At 40.9% G+C, this 27,261-nt stretch overlaps 2 protein-coding genes across 9 annotated transcripts in view; both read left to right on the plus strand.

Moving 5' to 3' along the window:
• erc1b (ELKS/RAB6-interacting/CAST family member 1b) overlaps positions 1-2,302 on the plus strand; it is a 225,045-nt gene extending 222,743 nt beyond the window's left edge. For all 7 annotated transcript variants that reach the window (XM_067428488.1, XM_067428489.1, XM_067428491.1 and 4 more), the window contains one exon: positions 85-2,302. In XM_067428488.1, the coding sequence (XP_067284589.1) occupies positions 85-222 (138 nt within the window). In that variant the 3' untranslated portion in view covers positions 223-2,302. The remainder of the gene's footprint in view (positions 1-84) is intronic.
• Positions 2,303-12,017: 9,715 nt separating this feature from the next.
• Positions 12,018-27,261, plus strand: part of wnt5b (wingless-type MMTV integration site family, member 5b) — an 89,985-nt gene continuing 74,741 nt past the window's right edge. For both annotated transcript variants that reach the window (XM_067428526.1, XM_067428527.1), the window contains exon 1: positions 12,018-12,691. The gene's annotated coding sequence lies outside the window, so the exon portion shown is untranslated. The remainder of the gene's footprint in view (positions 12,692-27,261) is intronic.

A 27,261-nucleotide genomic window follows, 5' to 3' on the forward strand; every position in this document is an offset into this window, starting at 1 on the left:
CAGCCAAAAAACAGAACAATTTAGTATGATTGATATATTAAATGTAATATTAATAAACACTTTTTTCCCTCTGTGGTTCCTCAGCTGGAATCTGAGCTGGAGCAGTGTGAACGAGAGAGTGCCGAACTGCAGGAATACGCCAACTCTGTCCTGCAGCAGATCGCCGATCACTGCCCGGACATCCTGGAGCAGGTGGTCAACGCTCTGGAGGAGTCGTGCTGACTGGACCACAACGTACTGCACCGCACGCGGAGCCCAGTCCTGCCCCACCCTCTCTTCCTGCTTCTCCTTCCCTTTCTTCTTCTGTTGTTCACTTCATTTCACAGGACGCCAGAACACAAACTCTCTCACCCTCACCCCCATGCCCAATTCAAAGGACAGACACATACGGGAGAGACTGACAGCTCACAAGTCAAGTGCACGCTCGGATTGGCTTTGGGGTGTGGGAATGGTGGGCTTTCCTTCTGCCATCCCCTACCACCACATTCATCCTCTCCGCACCTTCACAATCCTGTTTACACTCACAGAAACACGGGAAAGGAGGAAGCGAATAGGGGAGAATTAGCAACAGAGAAGCTCAGTATTATAAGGCATGTTCACTTATTGAGTTGTCTGTCTCTGAAAACCGTCCTGCGGGAGGTGGAGTTCTCTCTGTGAGGGGCAGGAAATAGTCTCCTTATCTTGATATACACTATTGCCCCAGCTCTTAAAAGCTGCAGGATTTTGAAACCGTTTTGAAGAAATGTAGAATTTTTTTTTTCCCTCCTCTCCCCTTTTTTTGTAGATGCTGTGTTACTGACGTTAAATTATGGGTCATTCGCGCAGGGCAAAACTCCTGCACTTTCGAACCATCTGGTTTCACTCAAAACTTGGTTAATGCTCCGGTTGTGCCAGCAGACAGTCCATGCGGACTTAAACATACTTTTACTATCGTAGTCAGTAGCGGGTTTAGATTACTGCAGCCCCCACCATCTGGGAATTCACTATTGACTTGGTTACTGGCCGATTTTCTCCCAGTCTCGTTCATAAAAGTTATGAAACGGACAATATGGCTAATGTTATCCCGTATGCACCTGTCACCAGCTAAAGAAACCACAGCCCTGGTTTGTGTCTGTTAAAGGTGAGAGGAAGAAAAGTATTTGCCTTGGAAGTTGTAGGTTTATTGCTGCTAACATTTGTCTTTGCATGTGGCAGGTTTGGTTTGGTTATGTTTTTCTTTTTCTTTTTTCCCTGTGGCCGGCTCTCTGATGCCGAGGGCGGTAAAACAGAGGGTGTATTGCCGACGCAGATGTTGTGGACGCAGAAGTGCCTCATCATCAGAGAGCAGCTGCCACACATCACTGGAATAGGAAAATAGGCACCTATCACTCATTCCGTACTCTGAAAACTATGTGGTCTCACACTGGGATCAAGACTGGCAGTAGTTTTTCAGTTTGCTCGCTTTTCCAAAGCAACGAGTTGGAGACTACAGGGTTGTTATTGTTTTGTTTTTTTATGGATAGGGTCAAATAGGAGTAGTTGTTTAGATTACCCTTTTCTTTTAAACCTCTTTATTCCACTCTCTCTTTTTTTAAACAGATGCAACTTGTTTTTTTGCGGTTGCTTTGTGATCGTCCCATCAGAGATAACATCAAGCTTTGATCCCAAGCATCTCGCATGTACCATCATGCTCTTCTCTCTCTCTCTTTGCTTGGCTTCATATCATCCTCCTCAGACCCGGGTGTCTCTATTAGCACAGCCGGCAGGTGTATCCTTTTTCACTTTTATGGTTATATGGGTCTATATCCGTTGGCATTAGGTGTCCGTCTCTGGACCGGCCACAGGAGTGATAAGACACAACCTCATTCAACTCGCGATAAACGTGGTTGCCACATCGTGCGGATCGGCCGTTGCTTTAAAGTCCAGAGTCAACTTCCCCTCCCGCTGCCCCTGTGGATGACACTGGGCGTAACGTGCCCTCTGCTCCTCTTTCTCTATATCTCCTCATCCCTCCCTCATTCATGCCTGTGTGTAGTTTATGGCTTTGACCTGCTGTGCCGTGTTAGTCATACTCCTCTCCGCACGATAAGCTCAGCAGACAAGACAAACAGCACGAGATCACAGCGAATATAATCATCTCTCTCCCACATGCTCCACCTCTCCTCATGCCCATGCTCACGAGGAAACATCCAGGCGTTGGCTTTACCCAGATGCGATTGACCTCTGAGTCGTTCTGCGAGTTGCCTTTAACTAGTGCACATTTGCCCTCCAGAGATTGATGTTTATTTATCTCTTGACAAGAAGAGTAATTGGGTGAATCCCAATGAATCATTAGGAAAACAGCATTCTCAAGGCATCTGAATCGTTTTTATTATTATTATTACTGTTATTTTTGTAATTCACACCATTGTCATTGGTGTTTCTCATGAGAATCTATTTACCTGAAGTACAGTATTACAGTTCAAAAATCCTCCAAAAATCTTAAATATTAATTAAATGAATATAAATATATTTATATATTTTAAATTAACATAAAATCAAATTGGTAAAACAAATACTAAATTTGGTGTAAATTTTTTACAATTTAAATATTTTATCACATTACAATAATGAGAATTGGTGAAAATATGCTTAAAATACATCATTTTCTATTTTTATGTTTTTGACAATTTTCATAAGATTCACCCAAATGTGTTTAGGAGTAACCGAAGCTGAATGCCGCTTTAACATCATATTCCCACAATGCCAGGAAAACGCCCATTCGCGTGCCATTCTCACCCTTGGCACCGTAGATCTTATTGCTATCATAAACATTGCATCTCTAAAAAGTATTTGATGGTTTTATGCTCTTAATTACCGCTGATGGACTTCCTTATGAGGACATAAATGTGACGAGCTTTTAAAACCAAACAGCTGATTGATGACGGCCATCCTGTTTTTCATCTCTGTCGCTTTCTTTCCATCTGCTATCTCATTCACACACAAACACAGTTTTGGCCGTCACCAGTGGGTCTCTGAAAAATGGGGATCAGTTATCTGCACCGTGGCCGAATCTCCCCACTTAGACTAAACACAGACCCTTCGCTCGCACACTCGCTATCACAGAGACCCTCTCGCGATTTATGTCCTTCAGTACAGGAGCTGGCCTCTTACCGCCGCTCTCCCTGAGCTTAGAGCACTCCAGAGAATTCACTAAGAAAACAAAAAGAAGGAACGCTGTGATAACCGGGAGCAGATCAGAGAAAGAATGACCCGGCGCTTTTGCAGAGGGTGTTATTGTGTGTTGAGTGAGTGTCTCTCTGGAGCTCTGGTATTTGTGTGATTGCTGGTTATAGGCAGACCTAATCACACAGAAGAGCATGGAAATTCCCTGCAGGCTTTGGATCGCTCCGTATGTTCGGAGGCTTCCCTGTCTCAGTGATTCCTCCGTGTGTTTTTGAAGAATTAAAGAGCTCTACACCAGCGTCCTCTTCTCGGTACACAAATATTCAGTAGCACTTTATATGAAGCCCGTTTATAAGCACTGCGTAATCATTTCAGAAAAAAATAAACAGTTATACATTATAAAACTTCCTTAATCATGCAAACACCTGTAACAACTAGAATGAATTATGAAACATGAAATCACGTGTTAATGCTTTGTTTCCATTAGACAAGTATTATAGTGTGTTAAAACTAGTTGTAATTTTCCATAAGTACGTTAAACTGATAAGTCATGCTTATGAATGTATTAAGAATGCTTTTATAATGCATTTTATAAGCTGAATTTTGATCTCAATGTTAGAAAGTGGCCCGTTTCAGTTGATATAATGTGTTATAGCACTCTATATAATCACCCTATATACCCCTATACTGGCTTTATAGAAGGGTATTACATTATTTTGTGACCGTGATAGCGCACACCACTCATGTTAATTTATAGCGGAGCAGCTCATAGGATGTGGTCAGTTGACTTTCCATACCGTTTGGCTTTATACATCTACCTGGCTTGAAACTGCGTTCAGACACGAGTGTGAATGAGCATGAGGTGTAGCTTCATGTTCTCATATGAACATTTTTCATCCTCATTAAACTCACCGAGGCATGTCTGCGGAGAGGGGGAGAGAGAGAGAGAGAGAAAGAGCAAGCGTGGGCCGGCCAGTAAGGGCCCGACTTCTAGTGCGTTTATTTTCCAGTCACACATTTCGCTGTCTAGATTTCTATTCCACCCTATTTTGTCTTATAACATGAGACATTTATCACAGTATCTAGTTAAATACTTAAAAAAAACTTTTTTAAATGACATCACCCATATTTCTCAGCGTTAATCAGTAGTGGCCTGTGAGAACACTGCAAGAGACGTCTCTTACATACTTACAGAAATCTATATTTAAATATGTTAATAGTTGAACAATTTGCACAAGCGTCAGGAGAAGAGAATATATGTCCGTCTGAACAAAATGGCTCTGCCTTTAAAAAAAAAAAGAAACACTAACATTTTTGTCTTGAAACGAAAATGAAAGATTAAGCCTTTCTAAGTGTCAAATCAAAGCTGTTAACAAAGATTTTCAAAATTGTTACCATGTGGTTGATGATGTACTGTTGCTATCTTCTCCGCATCTCGCTTGATTTTGATTCCGACTCACCTTACAGCTGTTACTGTTTTTCACTTTGGGATTTTGTTTTTGTTTTGCAGTCCTTGATAGTGTGCGTGATTGCAATGTTGAAAACTGCAGCGTGTTTTATATTGCAAAACATGTATGTGTGTTCTCGGGGGCTGGAGAAACATCCGTGACCGTGTTTCGAGCGCACTGAGAAGATGCCAAGACCTTTACTTGAGAACTGTGATCCTAATAGCACTCTGGGTTGCTGGGAAGTCAGTGTTATTGTAGGTTAGCGTCATTTTAGCGTTTTCAGGAGATAATAAGCATGTTGTGTTGACCGTTTTAGTCAGATGATCAGCGCCACTCGACACGAACCCTCATTTGTTGTTCGTGGTAATTTATTGCACACGTAAACACACTCAAAAATGTTATGGCCTTCTAAGTAGATTGCCTATTAAATTGTTTACTTATTAACTCATCTTGAATTGTCATTATTTACCCAAACGGTCCATCAACACGTCCACATTTTTCATGCATTACTTCCCTCCACTTAGTTTGATGGACTGAGACTGTTTAAAGCATGAAACCACATAAAACATCCACTGAAGGATTTGGCAAGTTTATGTCTGACTTTCCGTTCTCCATCTGAGAGATTTCGGTGCCAAACGAAGCTAGTCAGCTCTAGAAAGTGCCACAAATAATAACTTGCCTGTCGTTCATCAGCAACCAAAGCCAGGTCACGTGACCTTTTACTGTTTATATCATGTTTGCTTCATATTTAAACCTTTAAACCTTAATTGACATAAGAGGTCACACCAGAACGGACGCCTTTATTAAGTGTATAATCGACTATAATAGAGTTGAACGAAGCAGCATTATTCACGAGGACCTAATCTCCATTTCAACTCAGACCAGTATATGTGGTGACAACATAGTCATTTTCTCGACTGTTACAAAAGTTCTGTGTGCCTATATAGGAGAGCATGTCAAGCTTGAAGTTGGCACTTCACGTGGTATCTTTTTTTTTTCCTCTGGATTTTGTCCTAAGAGTGTCAGACCTCAACATCACTCCATTCACATCATGTTCTCTTGGCTCCAGCAACCCTGCCTTCTGTCACAGTAAAGGTCCGTCTTTTCTAATGATTCGTGCTCTTTTTCTACACAGTACACTGAAACACTGTCAAGGAGGATTCTCGCCCCTTTCCCTTTTAATTTAATGAAGAAAAATAAATGGAAAAATGTCAACTTTAACCCAAAGCTGGTCATCTTTCATGTCTTTTTTGGGGGGGTATTTTCACATTCACAAAAAATACTGCCTTATGTCTGTGTGGAAAGATGAAAAGATTTCTGTAAAAAGAAAATGAAAAATAACAAAAAAGGCGTATTGTATTCAGCTTTTGCCTTTGTATGTATATAAACTCTATCATTCAGTCCTTAATTGTGTTTTGGTGTTTTCTGTCTGCAAATTATTCTCGTTCCAAACGAGATTGCTGCCTTACTAGATTGCATTTTAAGGGATCATATAGGTGCACTTCTGAGGCTAAGACGGATTCAAAAGCTAAAATGGATGCCGTCTTTAAGTGAAAGGCAGGAAGAGTGACCTCTGTCCCGATGTAGGATGTAGAAGTAGCGCACGCTTAGGTGAGAGTAGACGCCTCTCGCGGTTCACACAAATAATGCTGGGCAACAAACTAAAAGATTCTCGTTCTTCTAATTAATTTGTAGCCTGTGTTTTGTTTTGCTCTATCCTCAGCGCTTCCACGTCCATCAATACGTTATCCATCGGGTCAGAGGTCACTCTCTGCCAGAACTCGACTCGTGTACAGCTAGTGATTATAGTTCATGAAGTTATAAATATTGATATTTTTCTTACAAAGTGCATTGCTTTGCTCCAGAAGGCCTTTATTAACTCCCATGGGTTACTTTTATAATGGATGGATGCTCCTTTGTGGAGGTCTCAATATATCAGGTACCATTCACTCTTATTATAAAGCCTGAATTAGCCAGGATATTTTTTAATATAACTCTGAATGTTTTTGGCTGAAAGAAGAAAGTCATACACTTTTTTTTGGTGAACCCTTGAAATGGTAAAGATGTTTTCAGAATACATGTTGATTATGAAATCTTTTTCCAATCGATGCCAGCTAGTATCCATAAATAAATTTCACTCTAGTAATGGACCATGTTTGCCATGTGTTTTATGTAGTGTGTCATTAGCCTAGCAACATTTAATTGGCCAAATCTTTTTGGAGTCACTCATGAGTCATGTTTGGTGGCATATTTAGAGCTCTCTAAATGAGTCATATTATGACGTTCCTTTTCAAGTTAGGATGCTGCCATAGAGGGTAGCTGCCTATGTGGACAGTAAACAGCAGGGATGTGCGCTGGGTTTTGGATCTGAGCTAATGTGTTCTGTAATTACTCTGAGTCAACCCATAAGACTCATATCTGTGTAACCTGTATTGTTGTGGCATCTCCAGTGTTCAGCAGGAGCCTCCCTTCATCTTCTGTGTGTCTCTCCAGACAGAAAGAAACTTGTTTGATACCTATGCCTCAACCCACAAAAAAAGGACCACAGATGTCCCGTTGAGATGTCTTGGTTTCCTCCTCCAGCTTTTTTGCACAGACCCCCCAAGGACTGGATTTATTGCCGATTACACATCACCACTTAGGCCACCCAGCAGAGTTCCTGTTCAAGTTTACACTCCTCATTTTACGATATACAACTTGCATGCAGTATACAGTATACAAGTAGTGACTACAGCTTGTAGAGTGGGAAAGATCCCATCGCTTTAGGGAAAATCACTGGCTAAACACAGGCAATGAGAAGAATATGACCACTATTTAAGCCACCATTTAAATGTGCAGATTTCAAGGGAATTTCCCCCTGGGAAGGCCTTACATGTGTGCTGTGCATGGTCCAGAAATCACAGAAGCGGTGTCCAGATTCATACTTTCAGAGAGTACGTGCTGTTCCATGAAGAATTAACTTCTCAACCGTTAATGAAGTACGAGGTATGTTGGTGTGTAGTATAAATACATTCCCAGACAGGCTACATCCATACCGCAACTGCATTTGCATACTGCATAGGGAAGCTGACCAGGGTCGTGCCGTTCAGAATTTAATTCAGTGTGTCTATTAAATTCCAATTCAGTTCCACCTTTTGAATTTAATTTGAGTTCAGACTTTTATTTACCTATAGGTAAGCCCCTCCCCTCGAATGCAGATGAGCCAATGGCAGTTGAGTATCAGTTGCACGGTAACCGGACATCTTTAGGTTTCAGCTCCATGGAGAAACACTGGAAGATCCGAAGCTGTCATCAGCTTGATGGTTCTTTTGTAACAAAAATGGTAAAACGGTGTGCCTGGAATCCTGTAAGACTGATTCCAGGTATCCTGGTTGTCATACTCATGAATGTCCATGCTAACGTACAAACCTAAATAGCTTACTGTTCTCATGTAACGGTGTATGTCAAAAACACAGTGCCTCTCCATATTAAACTGGCTGAATGTAAATGAATTTAATCTTATCCTGCGGTACATGAACAGTGTTGATCCTGGATGTTGTCATCTGTGATCGTGGCGAACCTAACATGAGGCTTCTTGTATTGGGATCTGTAAACCCTCACTTCAAAAATTAATCTCGTTACCCACTATAGTTATTTTAAAATCTTTTCTATATCCCTCCATGGCATATTTAAGTCCCACTTGAATGCTCCTCGATGAGAGGTGGTCCTTCTGTGTCCAAAATCTATCAAAAACATCTTGGGACAAGGTTTTCACGCTGACAGCTACTGTAAGACAGTTAGCAACTCCGTTTGTCTGAGTTAGCAACAGTAGCTAAGGATGGTTGGGCTTACCGATAGGTCAATTTAGTGTGCCTTTTCAGTTCCATATTTTGAATTAAATTTGAGTAAAGGAAGCAAACATGCACATTTAAATTCCGTGTTAAGAAGTAGAATTAATGGCATGTTTGAAAGTTTTGCTAAAAGATTTAGAAGTTTGAAGGTTGTTAAATCTGATGGATGGAGGTATATAAAAAGAGCTGCTCAGGATGGATGGATGGAACAACGGATGGATGGATGGAACAACAGATGGATGGATGGAAAAATAGGTGGATGAAAGGATAGAATGATGGACAGATGGATGTAATGGCATGATGGATAGATAGAACGTATGGATGTAATGACATGATAGAAAGGATGGATGGATGGATGGATGGATGGATGGATGGATGGATGGATATAATAGATAGGATGACATGATGGATATAGAACGTATGGATGGATGGATGGACGGACATGATAGATAGAATGCCATGATGGATGGATGGATGGATGGATGGATGGATGGATGGATGGATGGATGGATGGATGGATGGATATAATAGATAGGATGACATGATGGATATAGAACGTATGGATGGATGGATGGACGGACATGATAGATAGAATGCCATGATGGATGGATGGATGGATGGATGGATGGATGGATGGATGGATGGATGTAGAGTTGGTGCTCTTCAGGAATGAAGGAGTTCTGCCATTCCTCATTCTGTTTCTCCTGGATAGGCAGAGCAGCCAATGATTGGCAACCATCTCAAACCCATAAAGCCCCGTATCCAAACAAGAGTGGCCTGTAGAGCTCTCTCTCTGTTTAAAGTGCATGTATATATAGAAATACTTCTGCATATGTTTTTGCAGAGAGGCACAGAGGATAAGAGGTCCGTGTGTGGGTGTGGAAACGATGTGGTTTCAGCCGTAGCGGCCAAAGGCACACTGATTGCAAAAAGCAAGAGGAGAGAGTGAAAAAAGAACAGCAAGCACCTAAAATAAACGCTTGTGTCTATAGAATAGAGAAGCATGGAAAAATGTATTTTTTCACATCACTTGACTTCATGAAGGTCATAAAGAAAACAAGACCCGTCACTTACATGAATGCGGTACGTTGTCTGGGTTTTGTGGCGAGTTGCACTCAACAATTTGTCCGTACTACTTGGAAATGGCATTATCATAAGCAAAGTTTGCCTTAGCGCATATAGATCTGCACTAACTGCGTGACAGCGCATAGGGGAAGGTTAGAAGAACGATGTGTGAGTCCTAAAAAGCAATGTCACTGCATTGCTACACTGTGGTCTTAATTTATCTGATATTCTGTGATCCATCTCCCTCCCTTAAAACAATTATGCTTTTTTTGTTTAAATCATAAGTATCCGCACACTTCGCTTCTTCAAACGCTCCATTTGAGGTGTCATTCATGTCTGTGCTGGATGAGTTACGGCCTAAAGTTTCATACTTAAGGTTGGCAGTTTGTTGAAAAATCTAAGCTTTAGTTTGAGCAATAGTTATAGTGATACTTGCCTTTGCAAGCAGAGCTAATGATAGATTGAACAGGACGCAGAGAGATTGTTCCTTTCTGCTGACTCTAGGCCTTTTTGGGAAACATACCAACAAATTACAGACAGACAGACAGACAGACAGACAGACCTGTGCTGGGACTTTACCTGTACTGTAAATCAGTGTCTAGAAGTGATCCTGCTGAAATTAACAGGCTTGTTGAGAGTTAAACAACTAATTACAAGGCCATTATTAAGTGTGCACACACACACGTACAGTGAAGTACAAAGAACCAGACACGTGAGAGCCATTACAAGCTCTGACAGGTTTCTAGAGGATGATCTTACCTGGAGCTTCAAAAACAGCCGTGGATGAAACAACAGCTCAAAAGAATGTCCCGATCGAACTCAATGTCAAGTCGCACTCTGGGAAACTGCTGAAATGACTTTAATTCAGCGAATGAGACAAGCTCGCTCTCATTTTATATATAGGTAACGAATGGAGCAATTCTGAGAAGGCCTTTGGAAGCGAGCCTGAGGACTGGAACTGGGTTTGATTATGTACAGGAGTGAGAGTGGGTCCTGGGATGTTTGTCAGATAAAAGCTGCATCACGTTTTTAGTTCGTCTCTATCGTGGCCGTTTTGACATGCTTACACTTTGCTCGCATTTGATCAGACGTGAGGGAGCGGGTTCAAAGGCCTCGCGTTCCCACGACAGCCGCGGTGTCAGTCAGCTCACCGTTTCCATGGAGAGACGGTACGAAACGAAACTTTAGACAGTGCCTTATAATACCTTCATCCCTCAATGTTGTTACAACAATTGGGATGGGAAAAGGGCTCAGCAGATTGAGATGTTATCGATACTTTTGTCAGAATCTTTCACACTCGTTGCCAGCGGAAAGCTCCAGATGTCAGAGGTGGGCACGCAGCGGTAGATCAGGTCCATATGTGCGCCGTGACTCAGGAGTCGAGCAGAATGTGTGTTCTGGAGAAATGGAGTTGGGTCTGACCCGCCGGCCCCTCCACGCTCGTTAAAGCAATATCTTCACATGTGGAAACACGATACGGCTCTACTGCGTGTTTGTCCTCCATTGTCATCTACCGTTCGCTCGGTCGCTCCATATGTGTGCGGCGGGGACTTGTGCCTCACCCCACCGGAGCACACAGCCAAAAGTATGATTGTCGTATTTATGCAATCTGTGTGCAGAATGAAAATGATCAGATTCGAATTACAGCACACTGTTATTCAAAACCGTGTTGTTAAAAGATACTTTATTGCTATTTTATAAACGGTGCACGTTGTCATGCTTATATACGTATTATTCCATTTGATACATTACGGTTTAATATAAAATGCTGTGACAAACTATTGTAAAAACATTTTACCATTCTCCTAAAGTTAAACTACTTTTAACATCAAGATTGTAGGTTAAAAAAAACACTATATTATATATTATATTAAATATATTTATATTTCAAAACAATTAATCGCGATTAATCGTACCTAACATAAATTAATTAATATATATATATGTATTATTATTATTATTATTATTATTATTATTATTATTATTATTTATGTATATGTATCACATTTATGTGTGTATGTATGTATGCACACACACACACACACACACACAAACGTTTGTATTTTTTGCACTATAGCGCATATACACACAAATATAATATATACTTAAATTAGTTGAATCGATTAATCACATCTTATGTGTATATATATACTGAATATATTTACTGAAATCTTGTGTGACCCGTTATCTACCCATTTTTATATGCGTATTTTATAGAAAGTGAAACATTGTAAACGAGTATTTGAAAACTCTTGAAAAGTTTTGAATAGGTTTCCAAAGTATACCCAGGCCTGCCACAATAAAGATCATCTCTCTTATAAAAACTAATTACTTCAAGTTTATTGTCTGACTAATAGGAGCAGTGGTTGGGACACTCTTCCAAGTGTTCGTCAAATGGCAAGGCGCTGTTGGAGGACTGTGGTTTCTCTCCCTCCCCTGTTTTGAAGCTGGAGAGATGGGGAGGGCAGGCCCAGGAGTAGGCAAAGCGCAAACTAGTCAAAACTCACTCTTTCACCCCCCTGCCTGCGGACTGAAGCAGTCGCTAGAGTTTCTTCGTCGTCTGGCTTTAGCGCTTGCTCTTGGGTTAAGAACCCGAACAGCCTCTGGAAAGAAAAGAGGGGGAAGTTTAAAAAGGTTTCCTTATTTCCTGCGTAAAAGGAGGATTTAATGCACAACTGAAGTTTTAAGCGCAAAAGTTGTGAATGCATGAGCTCTGTGAGGTGGACTGAATGACTGCAGACTGCTTTTGTCTGCTAATTTCTTTAATAAGGAGGAAAGGGATTGTGTCGCTCCTGTGGCGCGCCGCACGCGCAGCGCGTTTGTTTGCGCTCTTGTCAAACTATCGAATGTTTAATTGACACCTGTTGCGTGACGTCGTAATGCACTGTAGCGCGGTAAGTGTATCAAAACTTTGAAAAGATTAAATCGACTCATTTTCGCGGAACTTTTCTCTCTTTTTGCAATGGACAGCGCCGTGTTTGGAGTATGTTCTTCATTTCGTAAGTGAATGAAAGAGAGAAAAACCCTGGAAACTCAAGTGCCAAGTTAAATTGCTCGGAGGTGGAATTGTTTCGTGTTTTCAGAAGTAACTCCTACTTTGTAAGCGCTTCAAAAGAACATAACAGAGAGCAGAAGACCAAGTTCAGCTGTCAAGACTTTGGAGGAACTTTTGGAGACCTGCACTGAACGGATAGAGCAAAACAAGTAAGCTCAGTTGCTATCAAAGCTAAAAGTTGTACTGTAAAGTAGTATTTTTTTTGGAAGGGGTGTTTGTTGATGTTGCCTTGAGCGTTTGGTTGTTTCAGAACATGCCTTGAGAAAAGTTTGTGCCGGCCAGCGAAACTTGCAGGCTTCATATACCCGCTTCATCCCAAGGCTCCTAAAAATATGTTTTTGCCCAAGGCATGATAGGGGGAGCGGGGAGAGTTGTAGCACCATCAGTTTGAGCCATTAGAAATGAGTTACAGGAGGAAAATCACTGCCACATGCCCACCGCCTTCCTGAGGTGACAGTAGGCTACATGTTGTAGGACTCTGTGTAAATATAACCACTGTACTGGGCACAGTTTTTTGGCGGTGAAAAGGTATCATTTCGTCTCCGTTATCAAGCTGACGGCTATTAAAGGACAAAACGAGTATGAATCACCAGGATCTCTTGTTTAACGCTCACACAAGCTTTCGTCTACATATAAAATATATATATATTGAGCAGACGGGGGTTTTAACACTTTCAAATGACTGTACATAACGGGACAGTGTGTATAGGCCTGCGTTTGACACAGCGGTGAAACTCACTTACGCACACAGTTATGTTTTATGTATTTGTTATCCCTTTTTATTTGCTGTTTTATCTGCTAAAAACATATTTCATGTTTGTTAATCATTTGGATAAAAATTGTATGGAGCAGAAGTGGAATCATTTTAGTAGCCTATTATTTTGAGCAAGTAGGCTAATTACAATTCACATAACGTGCATGTTTTCTATTAGTGTTACATTCCTGTTTGTGCTTGCAACCCTGCACTATTTGTACTTTGCATTAATTTACGTAAAGTGTAGAGTTATAGGCTATATGTGGGCTAACAGGCAAATATGGAAATACTAGGCTATATAAAGTTGGAGACACGCAGATTTAAATACAATTAAAAAACATCTGAATTACAGTCGTTAGCCTAAAGTCTTGTTTACTTTAGCAATCGTTTACTTTACATAAAATCATATCCTCTTAATTGTTTAATGGCCAAATGCTGGCTTGTTTAAAACGTCTAACTTTTTTTACAGGTAATTTTGGACTGGGTTACTGAGATAATCTGAATCACTTGCAGTCTCAGAATTGAGGTCAAATGTTTGAAATGATTTTTATCTGGATCGTGCCGGGATTTCTTTGCGAAAATACTTCATGTAGTGTGTTAAAGCTGAAAAATGACTGACAGTTGCTGACTTTTGGTGCAGCTTTTTAAATAAGCCATCTGTAGTTCGTCAATTAAAAAGATTTCTCGTGTATTTGAAAAGTGCCAGGTAAATTATGGGGGTTTGATGTAGCCAGACTGAACCTTGAAGCCAGGATTTTTAAAGTGTTTATTCTTTTAAAACAGCTGTGTGTGTGTGTGTGTGTGTGCGCGCGCGCGCGCGTTTCAGTAACCCCAGAAATTAGATTGCAAATTAGTCACAGCGCGCCAAATGTGTGTGCTCGCGAACGGAAGTCATGTTCGCCTTTAGGAGGTAACCATAGCAACAGTAAGCGCTTGCCGTTAATATCAGTCGATTATTTATCGTGTTATTTACACTTAAAGGAACGCTTAACCCAAAATTGAAAAATACTATCATTTACTTACCCTCAAGTTGTTCCAAACCTTTATGAATTACTTTCTTCTGCTGAGCACAAAAGAAGATATTTGGAAGAATGTCGGTAACAGTTTATGAACGCCATTGACTTCCATAGTAGGCCTACCCCCCTCCATACTATGGAAGTCAGAGCCTATAAGTTTGGTACAGATTTTTTCTTTTAAGAAATTGTAGTAATTTTTTATTGTCTGAAGACTTTCAAGTAAGACCGATCTGCAACTAAACTGGGGTAAGTTAGGCTAATTAACGTTTTTTCATTTTCATTTTTTTTTCTCAAAAATATTTCTCCATAGAAAAATTGCTCATACAATAGGCTACTTAACATTTTTAACCCTAACTGATTTGTGTATCCTGAGAGGTAGGGATATTTTATGGTGAGGTCATGGCTTCCAAACTGTAAAAATGTATTATTTTAGCCTTGATGTGTTGTAAAATAGAAATCAGTTAATTTTCCTAAAATCATTTTAAGGGTTAACAAACATTATGCAAAATGTTCTGTGCTTCTGTTTTGTTTCATTATTATGGATATTTCTTGTTGCTTTCTCCACAGTATTTGAATGTCGGTGTGTTTGTGTAATGTAAAGCTACCTTTTCAGTGCCTCTGAAACGATAAGAAGATTCTTGTCTGCTCAGCCAAAATAGTTTCTAACCGCAAAAATATAAACAGGTGTCATTTAACCAAACACGTGAAGATTTAGATGTACTCTGAGGCTCTCTTTTATCAGCTCGAGCTGAAGAACAGACAGTGGGAAGCAATATCTCCTGTTGTGTGTATAAACGCTGGCTGCGGGTTTCATTCCCCTATATGTCGGCCATAATTCATTTATTTGTGTTTTACCTTTTCTCTCTGCCAGAGACTGTATTTGTGCAGGTTTGATTGATTTGCAGGCCTTGAGTTAAACGTATTGGCCAGATGTGCTGTATGCAAGTCCTTATCGATATACTTAAAAACAGTCATTCTTACGCACATAATGCTTTTTTCCTCTACCCAACTCTGAGGTTAAGAGGGTCCATGGAGTACTTTAACTTCTTTTAAGCATTCCTGTTAAGATCATAATGCTCCCTCCTTTTGAGCAGGATGGTTTGGGTAAGAGCAGACGGGCATCCGTGTTGTATTTGATTATTCCCATTTGTTCTGCAGCGCCGTAGTGATTTGAATCAGCATGAATCTGAAAATGTGTTATCTACGGTGTGCTAAATGTCTAAAGGATGTGTATGGAAGTGCGTCTGCTGAGGTTTTCCTTTTGTGAATTAGTTTAAAGAGTTTGCGGCCGCTTTCTTTGATCATGCAGCCTAAAGCCACGTTTTTGAAAGGAAAGGGGTCGGATATCTGATCGAAAGCTTGCTGTTTAGCTTTCAGATGTTTTTAGCCTCATTCCTACCACAACCCAGGGTTTTCCCCTTTTCTCCTTTATATGCGTCTATCTGTTTCTCTGTGGTATTTGGAATGTGACGGGGGTTGGGTTGATTAAGACATTGATTCATTTAATGAAATGTTTGAGTTCTGGGTTGGAATGAGAAGCTGCAGACACCAGTCGTGTTTCTGTGGCCAAAGCTCTGGGAAACCTCTCAAAAGCTGATTCAGAGAGATAAAACCGTCAACAGCCCACCTGCACAAGCCAACCTGCCTCTCTTGCCTGAGCACGCGCTTTACACACACACACACACACACACACACACACACACACACACACACACACACACACACACACACACACACACACACACACATCCCCCATCATCCGCAACACACACACGCACACTTTGGCTCTCTGTCTGTTTTTCTCTTTCTCCTATCACTTACCTTTCTTTCTCTCGCTCTCAGGAAAATGCATACACACAAACCTTCACGTAACCTAACATCTACTCTCTCAAAAAACCTGATTGTGTCCTTTCACACTTTCCTTGAAGCACACCAGGATCAATTATATAGGAATCAAACACGATCTGTGAGGTTGTTCTTTGTTGTTCCTGATTACCATGAACCAGATGACTCTCAAAAGTGTGACAATGCTCCCCACCAGGTCCTGCGGTCCATTGAGAGGTTAGGCCTCCTTCTTTTAAGCGCAAATATTAGCGGTCCCTGCTCAAGCACTCGTGCCGGCCTCTGACTCTATCATGTAAGCTTTTCTGTAAAAGATATAGACTGATAAAAGTGTAGAAGTGCCTATACTGTCTGGCCTGAGCCTGGTGTGTCTAGCGTTGATCTTTGCATGTGACACTGTTGTGTTATTCGGTAATGTGTGATCCCTAGATCAAACGCAGTGGCCCAGTATTCTTTTTTGGATAAAAAATAGTTTAAAGCCTATTGAATACAGTTGCAATCAGCTTGAAATAATATGACATTTATTTATACATTTGCATATATGAATACACTGCCCCACCCCATCCCCCCAAAAGTCACTGTTTTAATTTAAACAAAGTGCTTGACTCTTGCAAGATCTTGAATTAACATCACAAATTTCATTTACATTAAGAGCTGCGTACATTTTTGGTCCAGATCTTGTATGGACAATGCAAGAGTCCAGCACTCTGTAAAGTCTCCTCCAGCACATCCCAAACACTTTGAGTGAATTTAAGGTCTGGACTCAGAGAGGCCAATTCATGTGTGGGAATGATTCTTCATGCTCCCTCCCAACCGTTCTCTCACAGTTTGAGCCTCATGAATCTTGACACTGTCATCCAGGAATATGGCCTTGATGCGTCTTCCTAACAGAGTGTTTTAAGGGAAGCTACACACTTTATCATTTAGGGTTAGAAAAACTGTTACCAAACATATAACATGCTAACATAATAATGACCCAATCATGAACTTTTTAGCATTTGCCTATTTAAAACCAAAAGGCATCTTTTTGAGTGTATGTTATTATCATTGGCTGACCAAATTATATATTTTGGCGGATGACAGATATAATGCTGATGTTTAATATTGGCTATTAAAATTGAATTGGCATTATATGAATTGAATTATAGGTAATTAAATTGCATAAAATATTTCAGTTGTTTAGATTAATAATAATTATATATATATATATATATATATATATATATATATATATATATATATATATATATATATATATATATATATATATATATATACACAAGTTGATTTATTTATTACATTTATATATTTTCATATTAATAAAGCAAAAAAAATTTCTAGTTTCTTTTCTTTTTTTTCTTTTTTTTACTTTTCTGTGCTAATTTGGGGGGGAGATCTGTGGAATTAATTTAAACATGGTATTTATAAAGTGTTGAATGGAGAAGATAGAAAAACTATCATCTCATGGATAGCTAACATCATAAATTAGCCAAAATATTTAATAAACAACTACACAAGGGGCGTGTAAAAGGCCAATTCTGCAAAGTTCACGCAGATTCCTCATGGGCCTGACTATAGGTCAGACGTCATGTGAATTTGAGGTTATGGGATCATAGTTTTCCCGCTATCCCAGACTTATAATGCAACGTAAACTAAAATCATGACTTGCTGAGCAACTATTTAACAGTTCTGCATTGCACTGCACTGCACTTATTTTTTCACCAGAGATTATGGGCTTCTGGCTGGAGATGTATTCTAGCTTGTAATCATGTCAGAGGCCGTGTTATTTGTTCAGATGCTCACAAGAAGCTCCAACACCAGGTGTGCACTCTTTAAAACATGCCACTATTTCAACACCGCCTTGAGAACAGCAGGCTACGTTCATTGATTAGAGACATCCAGACTGAAATGCTCCAACGTTTGGCCTCCTGCCTTTCTCCCGTTGAAGGGCACAGCGTATCGACATCGTGTCTGAGTGAGAACGGTCTGTCTATGTGTTTACCTTCATCACCTGGACCGTGTACTTTGACGTACGTCAGCATCTATCACTCACACACACACACACACACACACACACACACACACACACACACACACACACACACACACACACACACACACACACACACACACACACATCCATATTGACGTACTGTCCAGACACAGAGACAATGATCAGCAGAAGTGCTACGCGCATCTCACACATCATGAGTAATGCTGAAATTAGAGTGCCACGTTTGTTGATGCAGACTTAGCATGACGTCTATCAAGTGCAAAAGCAGCTGTCGTAAGCAGTGTCACCTTAAGCATGTTTATAGCTAGCTACCTGAATAATAACACGGTTTAATGTCACTGACATTTGAAGGAAACTCTATCGCCCCCTTGAGTCCGCTTCATTGCAACCTTAAGTTTGTACAACAAGACTGCACACTTGCAGTCATGCTTGTTTGCTAATGTAGAGTATCTATATGTCCTTTTAGTTTATTTTCATGCAAAGTGATATTTTTATTGCAGTCTTACAGTGGCTGTGGATGTTACCGGCAGAATAATTCATACATGATGTTTTTCCCCGCCAGGATGTATTGTCAGTGCACCATGGCATCGACCCAGTGTAAACACAGCTGTATGTGACACTTCTGGCCAGCTGTTAATTTGTGAGTGTGTGTGTTCACCTCTGGGTGTTACGAGAAGATTCCCCGTCGGCAGAATTCAGGGATATTCCCTCGCATTAATCAGCTATGTAAAAGACTCGACTGTGCTTATGTCTAAGATTTAGAGAGGTTTTCAGGGGAGAGAATAGATTTTACAGATATAGACTGCTGTTGCGTGCATACGTGTGTGTGTTTAACCACTTTAAGGCCTGTGGATTCCTGCTCAAGATTCAGTGTTGTAATAGATAAAAGCCATGCATGTGAATCTCTCCCCCTCGCTGTTAAATAATGATGTGCAAAATTGGTTGTCTTGACGGTGAGTCTTTGAGTGTGGCCTGGGCAGCAGGAAGGGTTTGAAGCCCAGCGGGGTTTCTAAAAGTTGTTGAAGGGTGCAAGAATGGATGATGTGCCTCTTTCTCCTGGTTTTATTTCCTAATTGAGCTTTGCTATGGCAGTCTGGCTCCTCAGTGTTTACAGTCTCCTCTGTAATCTGGATATTTGCATGTTTGTGTGTTTGTGTATTCACATGTACATATTTACAAGAGATGTGGAGTGCTTTATTGGATTATATATTCCGTCTCTTTCCAGTACAAGTATCCAAACATACTTAAATCAAGAAGTAATTACTGCAGATGCTAAATTGCATAAGGATTGCATTTTCTGAGGAATGTATCTGAATTGAGGTTAATGCTTAAAACAAGACAAAAATTAGAGTCAGGAAATTACTTTTTGCAATGTAGCAACAAAAATGGGTCCTTATTTTAATTTAATTTCTTTCTCTTTTTTGGTATTTTGGATGTCACCAGTTAAACATTTTCAACTTTCTTTCATGTGTAATGTTGCTGTTTGATGAGGTGACCAGATGTGCCCGTTTTTCGGGGACAGTCCTGGTTTTCATTGTTCTGTCCCCGGAAATGTCCTCATTTTACAGCCCATTCAAAACAACCCACAAATACATAAAAAAGCCTGACCAACATACAGCAGCCAGCTGGTTATAGAAGCAATCGTGTAGTGATTATTATTTTTGCCAACAGATGATGCTGGAAGCTACACTCTTCTTGGTTTCGCGCCCCCCTTCATGAAATGTAATGACAAACTAAACAACCAAATTACCCTTTATTAATTTTTTTCTGTCGTTTTAGGCGTTTTTTTTTTTATCACGCTTATGTTAGTTCAAGTGTTTGTTCTTTAAATAAGTTTGGTTTTAGTTAGTTATCTGATGCTACGGTAGTGGCTTGGGGCGGCAGTGGCTCAGTGGTTCATGCAGTTTGTCTACACACCGAAAGGTTGGTGGTTTGATCCCCGGTTCCACCTGACCAAGTGTCGAAGTGTCCATGAGTAAGACACCTAACCCCAGCTGCTCCTGACTAGCTGGATTGTGCCTTACATGGCTGACAGCACCGTCGGTGTATGAATGTGAATGTGAGGCAAAATGTAAAGCGCTTATTTGGATGGCCATGTTGAAAGCGCTATATAAATGCAGTCCATTTACCATTTACATAAACAGGGTGTGACGTCATGATTGACAGCTGAGATTGACATTTTTTGGGAACTTCTGAAGATTGGAGCTTTAACTTTAATCTCTATGTGTCCATAAATGTGTATTTCACAAAATGTTGTTGATTAGGCGGGAGTGTGGGCGGGACCTTGATATCACCGCTCATCTTTACGCTCACTACTGCGAGACTCAAGATGTCAGCGCCATATTTGAACACTGGCTTCACTTACGTCAGCGGAAAAAAGTTAATACACGTCTTATATTTATTTGTTTTTTTACAGCCTATGTTACTGTCAGACTGGAAAGAGAAGTGCTGCAACAATGTGAAATATTAGTTTTTTTGAACAGTCAAATATGAAAACCTATCCTACTAAACCCTAAAAACAAAATCAACACATAAGGGTAAACAGGATTAAGCAACTCTAGCCCTCGAATTCAACTTTTCTGCAGAGTTACGCTCCAACTCTGATTAAACTCACCTGCCTGCAGCTTTTTGGTAATACTGAAGACCTTGATGAGCTTGTTAAGGGTGTGTTTGTTAAGGGTTGAAGCTAAACTCTGCAGGAAAGTGGATCTCGAGGGCCGGAGATGCTCAGTTGGCATTATAGGTCCTCTTTAAACATGACTAGACTGAGCACAACAGAATGGAGCATGGTTATAATAGTTTAATAGCAAGGTTTTTTTTTTTTATGTAATGCTTATGCTAAGAGAGATTGGAAAAATTGTGCAATGCAATGGCTAAAGATGTGACTCTTTTGATGTTCCTCTGGTGCTGGTTAATCTAGTTAGGAAACTGGTAATGATACCAGTATGCTGGAGGCCAGCATTGACAACATGCTGGTCTTCTAAGCATGGTATGATCGGTCTGTCTACCTGTCTATACTAGTCTTGCGTTCAGCACGCTAGCTCACAAATGGAAAGATTACCAGTCATGTATTGCTATGAGATCTGTAAAGCACAGTTTGCATTGGCAGAGTTTCAATGAGCTTTACTTTATCTCATTAGTGCATTGTGTAAGTCACTCATTTTACACTTAACCCATTCATTTTCTGTGATTTGGGGGGAACTTATAACTGATCACGTTCTGCCTGTAGTGTTTATTTAAGATACAAACCAAGTCCTTCTCCTTGCACTATGACTTCAGGCTGCATTTCATCATAACCGATTGTTTCTGTGAATTCTGTTGGAGAGATTCAGGTCTATATGCATTCATGAATGTTGCTGTAGAGCAAATGAGTTTTATTATGCATTATGCATTTGTCTTTTTTTCTGTAGTGTGTTGCAATCAGAGGGTCTGACAGGGGCAGCACTAAAGAGCTGCTGGGGGATTTAGGTGAAAGCGGGCGGTTCTGCTCTGCACATTTGAACACATTGAGTGAGGAATAGGGTTTAAGGAGTGAGCTAAGGAGATTGCGAGGGCACTAGCAGAGCGCCGGTAATAGACTGGTATAATAGCTGTGTAAATCCTGCTTGAGCCTACACACACACACACACTCTCTCTCTCACATATGGCCACGCTTTCTCTAAAACACTCTCATTTTCTCCTCTCACATGTTTTCTTGTTCTTGCACCAATTGAAACACAATTTCCCCACAGTTTAGCTTCGCACACATACACTCGCTAGACGAGAGACTGACCTCGCTGCCCCGGCCCTCACAGCAGCCTTAATTGGTGTCATTAAGAGCTCTGAAAGCTGGGAGATAATTGGCCGGGCCCACTTGAGCAAACAGGACTTCAATGGAGTCATTTAACAGCGTGATAGGGTGAGGGTCTGGGGAGTCCTGGGAAGAGGGCTGACAGCGAGAGAGGGGGAAATGGGGTGTTTGGGTTAAAAAAGGGTTTCTCTTAAACAAGATTTTTGGGGGCAAATGGTGGGAGTTCACCTAATCTAGCGCTGTGACCTAGTAACACTGAAACACAATGTGCTGTTATTGTTCCAAATTTGCCTGCTCTGAGATGTGTCTCTAGTTCATTTAAAACATTCTGAGGCATTACAGATGTTAAGATTAATGCACCGTTTTCTTTCTATGCTCGTCACTTCTGCGGTTGTTGTTCATACTCTGTGTTTGTGCTACAGATGTGAATGCCTCGAAACATGCAGCTTTGTTGAAGTGAGGTGTGCTGATTTGAATATAAGAGGTCGAATTTGCATTTTTCACCTGGTTTGGGCCAGTGCTATTTTAGTATAATTACCATAACATCTTACTATTTATTAATGTTAGTTAATTTCAGTTAAAGTTTTAGTCATACTTAAACATTATAGTTTTAGTTAACGATAGAAACTTTGATTTGGACAAATGTGAAGCATTTAGTGGTGGTTTTGAAGCCTAAAATTGCAGGGGTATTTTTACTTTATTCCAGTCATTTAAATGTGATGTAAATGCGAACTCTGTTCCTCATTGTTGCTATTCCAAGTGTAAATAAAGGGTGAATGAAATGGGTGTCTCAGACTAAACATGCAATAGAACTTGCGGGTTTGTTTGCTAAAATTCACATCCAGACCCTGAATGGCCTTTATAAAGTGAAAGGAGGCCTGCATGTGCCCGTGTCCTTGGTTCTGTGGAGTCGTGGTGGGCTCTGTGGGGGCATCAGGATGTTTGGAGGGATTCGAAACAGCGGCAGGTCTTTTGTTGAATCCGTTGAGGTTTCCCACTCCACTGCCACAGCATTATGGCTTTTATTAGAATCCCTTCGCATGTTCACAGCCAGATTCACACACTTGGGAAGTTCAGGTTTTGTGGGGGGAAAAAACTCAAATGCGCCATCTGTCAACTTCCCTTTTAGTCTATAACGTGCCAATGTGTTGTTTTCCTTTATCTCATCCCTTCTTCAAAGCATTTTTTTTTTCAGTTTAAAATGTTTACTTTTTTCATGCTATTTTCTTATTTCTAACAGCATCCCTAATAACTCTTTCTAAAGCCTAACACCTTTGCCTTAGGCACATTTCACGACTGATTTCACTTCATGTGAGCTAGATTACAGAAACACGCCCGGCTTCAACACGTTCAAATGGACCAACTGAATCTGGGGTACTGTTGTTAATCCGGTGAGCAGTTTGCCATTTTGCATCATCCCTTTCACTCAGCTCATACCACCTCTCCTCTACCACCAATTCCACTCTCTTGGTCAGATGATGAAAAGATGGATTCTTACCCTGCCATTAATGAGGATTAGCGGGGCAGGGAATGTTTGTCAGAGAGCCAAGCAGATCAAAGATGCTGCTCAGCGGACCGTGAACTCCTCCAAACCCGTGATACCAAGAGTATGTGGCCGTTTACACGGGCAAAACAAACAACCAAGCAGCAACACCCCTGGACAAAGCGCCGGGTGTCGTAGCTCGTCTCTAATGCTAGCGAGGCACATCTTTACCGCCTGACCCCAAATGACACAGCGGGGGCCCTCTCTGTGTGTCCCGGGCCGGACGGCTGTGTTGATCTATTGTAAATCACGCCTCTTTCAGCCTGCCAACCCAAACACGGCCCCGGTGAATGGGACTCGTTGGACTGCTGGTGTGGTCCTCCGTTTATTTGCCTTCACATCCACGGAGGCTCTTTTAAAGAGCCATTTAGAGCGTGCAGAGGCCTCGAGACGACATTTAAAGCAGACATGGCGGAAGAGACGCTGGACAGGAGGCTCAACAGGTGCTGCGCTGTGAATCTGTGTGTGTATCCGAGCGTGTTGGTCTGAATGTTAACTGAGAGTTAAGGTTCCCTCGGTGGTGTTCTGCATTCCAGCAGTGTCATTGTTTTTGCATGGCAAACATACAGATGTTTAGATAGATGACTGTAAGTCAGGAGGAATAATTATTATTAATGGCTGACCGATATGAGTTTTGGCTGATGACAGCTATATAATGCTCTAAAGATATTTAATATAGGCTATTGTATTTAAGTTGAATAAAATATTTTAATTATCAAATTAATGATATATATTTATATAATTATATCGGAATACATTGAAACAGTAATATTGTGAAATGTTATTACAACAACTCTTCTCTGTTTAAATATAACCCAAAAAGCTGAATTTTCTGCATCATTACTCCAGTCTTGAGGTTCAGATGATCCTCGTTTTTATATGATGGTTTGCTGCTCAAGAAACATTTCATATTTTCAATGTTAAAAACAGCTGCTTAATATTTTTGGAAACCATGATACATTTTCAGTTTTTAGGATTCTTTGATGAATAGAAATTTCACATGAACAACATTTATTTGAAATATAGCCTTTTTAACACATTTGTCTTTACTGTCACGTTTGATTCATTTAATGCAACCTGTCTGAATAAAAGAAGAGAATAAATGCACTGACCCCAAAGCTTTGGGCTGTAAAGTGTGTAATGCAGCATTATTAAATGACAGAAAAGGTTCATTATTCGGCTTTCAGTAGGGAGCACTTATCGACCAATAATCCAATGATCTCAAAATGACAGAACATAACTGATGATTTGGAGAGGACAGTCAAAAGTCAAGAGCTCCTCTTGGGATGGATTCAGACAGTGATGGGACAGTGGGAGAAATGCACAGATTGGAAGATGGCCCAGACAGACGGGTGATTTGCAGTTTTGAAAGACAGTTGAGATAGGCAGACAGCCGGGCACACAGATAGACGGGCAGAGCCGTGTGTGTGAGGGGTGAAGCCTGTGGGAGCGCAGAGAGTGTAAGTGCCCTGCAGGCCTTTCTGCCAGCGTGATGGCTTTCGGCTGCAGCTCTGTGCCCTGAGGTCCTCTTGTTCAGCTGTGAGATGGAGCAGCATGAGTGTGTGTGTTAGAGAGAGAGACAGTTGTGTGCAGTGCATGTCAGTTATAGCCTGGTGTTTGTCAGAACTGTGTGTGTGTGTGTGTGTGTGTGTGTGTGTGTGTGTGTGTGTGTGTGTGTGTGTGTGTGTGTGTGTGTGTGTGTGTGTGTGTGTGTGTGTGTGTGTGTGTGTGTGTGTGTGTGTGTGTGTGTGTGTGTGAGAGTGTGAGAGTGTGAGAGTGTGAGAGTGTGAGAGAGAGAGAGAGAGAGAGAGAGAGAGAGAGAGAGAGAGAGAGAGAGTTTGTGTGTGTCAGTGCATTTGTTGTTGTTTATGTGCAGTGTGTGTCTGCATGTGTGTCTGTGAAACTCTGCAACTTTTCACTGTTCAAGAGTGAAAAGACCCATGAATGATGGCATAAGAAGGAGGGATAGCAAGAAAGATGGACACAAGTCATATCTGGTGGGAAATATCGCCCCTCTATGGCAGCCTAGTGTCACTGCGCCCCCGCCTGTGGGAAAATGGACAGAGAATTGATTTCCAAAAGCTGGAATGCATGAGAAACAGCACTGAGTGAACGTGTGTAACATAACTCGCTTTTTTTTTCTGCCTCTTTGCTCGAGCCAAGATGTCAGACAAAAGATGAAATTATTAAGAAGATGAAAAACAGTATTGATCTGGGGGGTTTTCCTCTTTGTCACCTTGTCCCATAGATCTTTGCACAGATCACTCTCTGTATCATTGTTTACATGAAGGATGGAGGGACGATGGAAATGAGTGGAGGAAGTGTAAGCTCTTTTATTGATCCCAGTGTGAAGGGCTTTAACACCCAGAGAACCGTCTGCCGCCGCATGGCTCATGACTTGAAAACAAAAGCCTTCAAATTGATCATTTCTACACATTAATTCATCTGTTAACTCCTTCCACTTTAAATACAATCTAAGGTAGAAATGTTGTTGGTGCCTGAATTTTTTTTTTTAAATAGATGTTTTGTTTTGATGGAGTCCAAAACACATAAAGGCTAGTATTGTTCTGGGTCTATGAATATTTTAGATGTTGGAATGTATTCTTTCTCTTCGAGGGTTTATAGATTCAACTGTGATTTCACTGGGCTGATATCTGGAGAGAAAAAAGCTTCCTGAACCAGTCTAAAGTGTTACATGGTCTCACAGACTGGTGGGTCTTCCTATGGTCTTCCATACTGGTTTGACAAGTCTGTCTTGCTGGTTTTATAGGGGGGTTGAGCACTTGTAAGCTCATCAGACTGGGAAACCAGCTGACTGACCATCTAAAATCCAATTTGACCAGACTGGGAAACCAGCTAGACCAGCCTAAACCACATAAGACCACCAGACATTTGGCTGATTTCAGCTGTTTTTCAGCAAAGCCAGCGAGCAGTTATTCGCTTTACATCTGGTTTTGTTCTAGTTCCCACCCATATAATTTGTGTCCTCCTTCAACTATCACCTTCATCTCTTCCACTCGTTCTATCACCCCATTCTGCATCATGAGGATAGAGATGCTGCTGCCGGAGCCTTTCACGCACACCCTACATCAAGGTGATAACTCACTGTCAAGGGAATTGATTTTGGTATCTCTCAGGACGGAGGGCCTTGAATTGTTTCTGATTGTCGTTACCGTCAAGACAGATACCTTGAGCAAGATTAATTCCTTTGTCGTCATCTTTTCTGTCTTCCGAGTTTATGATCTTGTGCTGGAAGATGCTCTGGTATGAAGACAATAGCTAGTGCTTGAGAGTCGTTCCTGTGGCGGCAGACAGAGGGCGCTCTCTCCTTTAGAGAAAACATGGGGAAGAGGATACAGAGGCAAGGATCTGCCTGCAAAGGAAACAGAGGGAATGGCAATGCAGTTGAGATAGTTATCTTGAAATGTTTTCTGATATTGGGTTGGAGCGAGAGAAAGCAAGACACTATTATAAAGCAAAGACAGAAACTGAGGGAGACAAGGTCAGGTGATACACTCTCCGTAAACATTTGTAAAAAACTGTACCTTTAGGGGTAAAACAGCTTGTCATCGGGAGAAGGACCTATTTGTACCCAAGCGGTTCATAATAGTACCTTAAAGTACATATCGCTAAAAAAGGGTACAAAGATATCATTTAAAGTGTACTGCCCATTGACAGGCTGTTGTACCCCTAAAGGTACAAATTCTGAGAGTGTATTCAGTACAGCAGCACTCTTATTTTTTTGTTATATTGCTTAAGT

The sequence above is a fragment of the Pseudorasbora parva genome, chromosome 20, assembly GCF_024679245.1.
Source record: "Pseudorasbora parva isolate DD20220531a chromosome 20, ASM2467924v1, whole genome shotgun sequence".
In the NCBI taxonomy this organism is placed as follows: domain Eukaryota; kingdom Metazoa; phylum Chordata; class Actinopteri; order Cypriniformes; family Gobionidae; genus Pseudorasbora; species Pseudorasbora parva.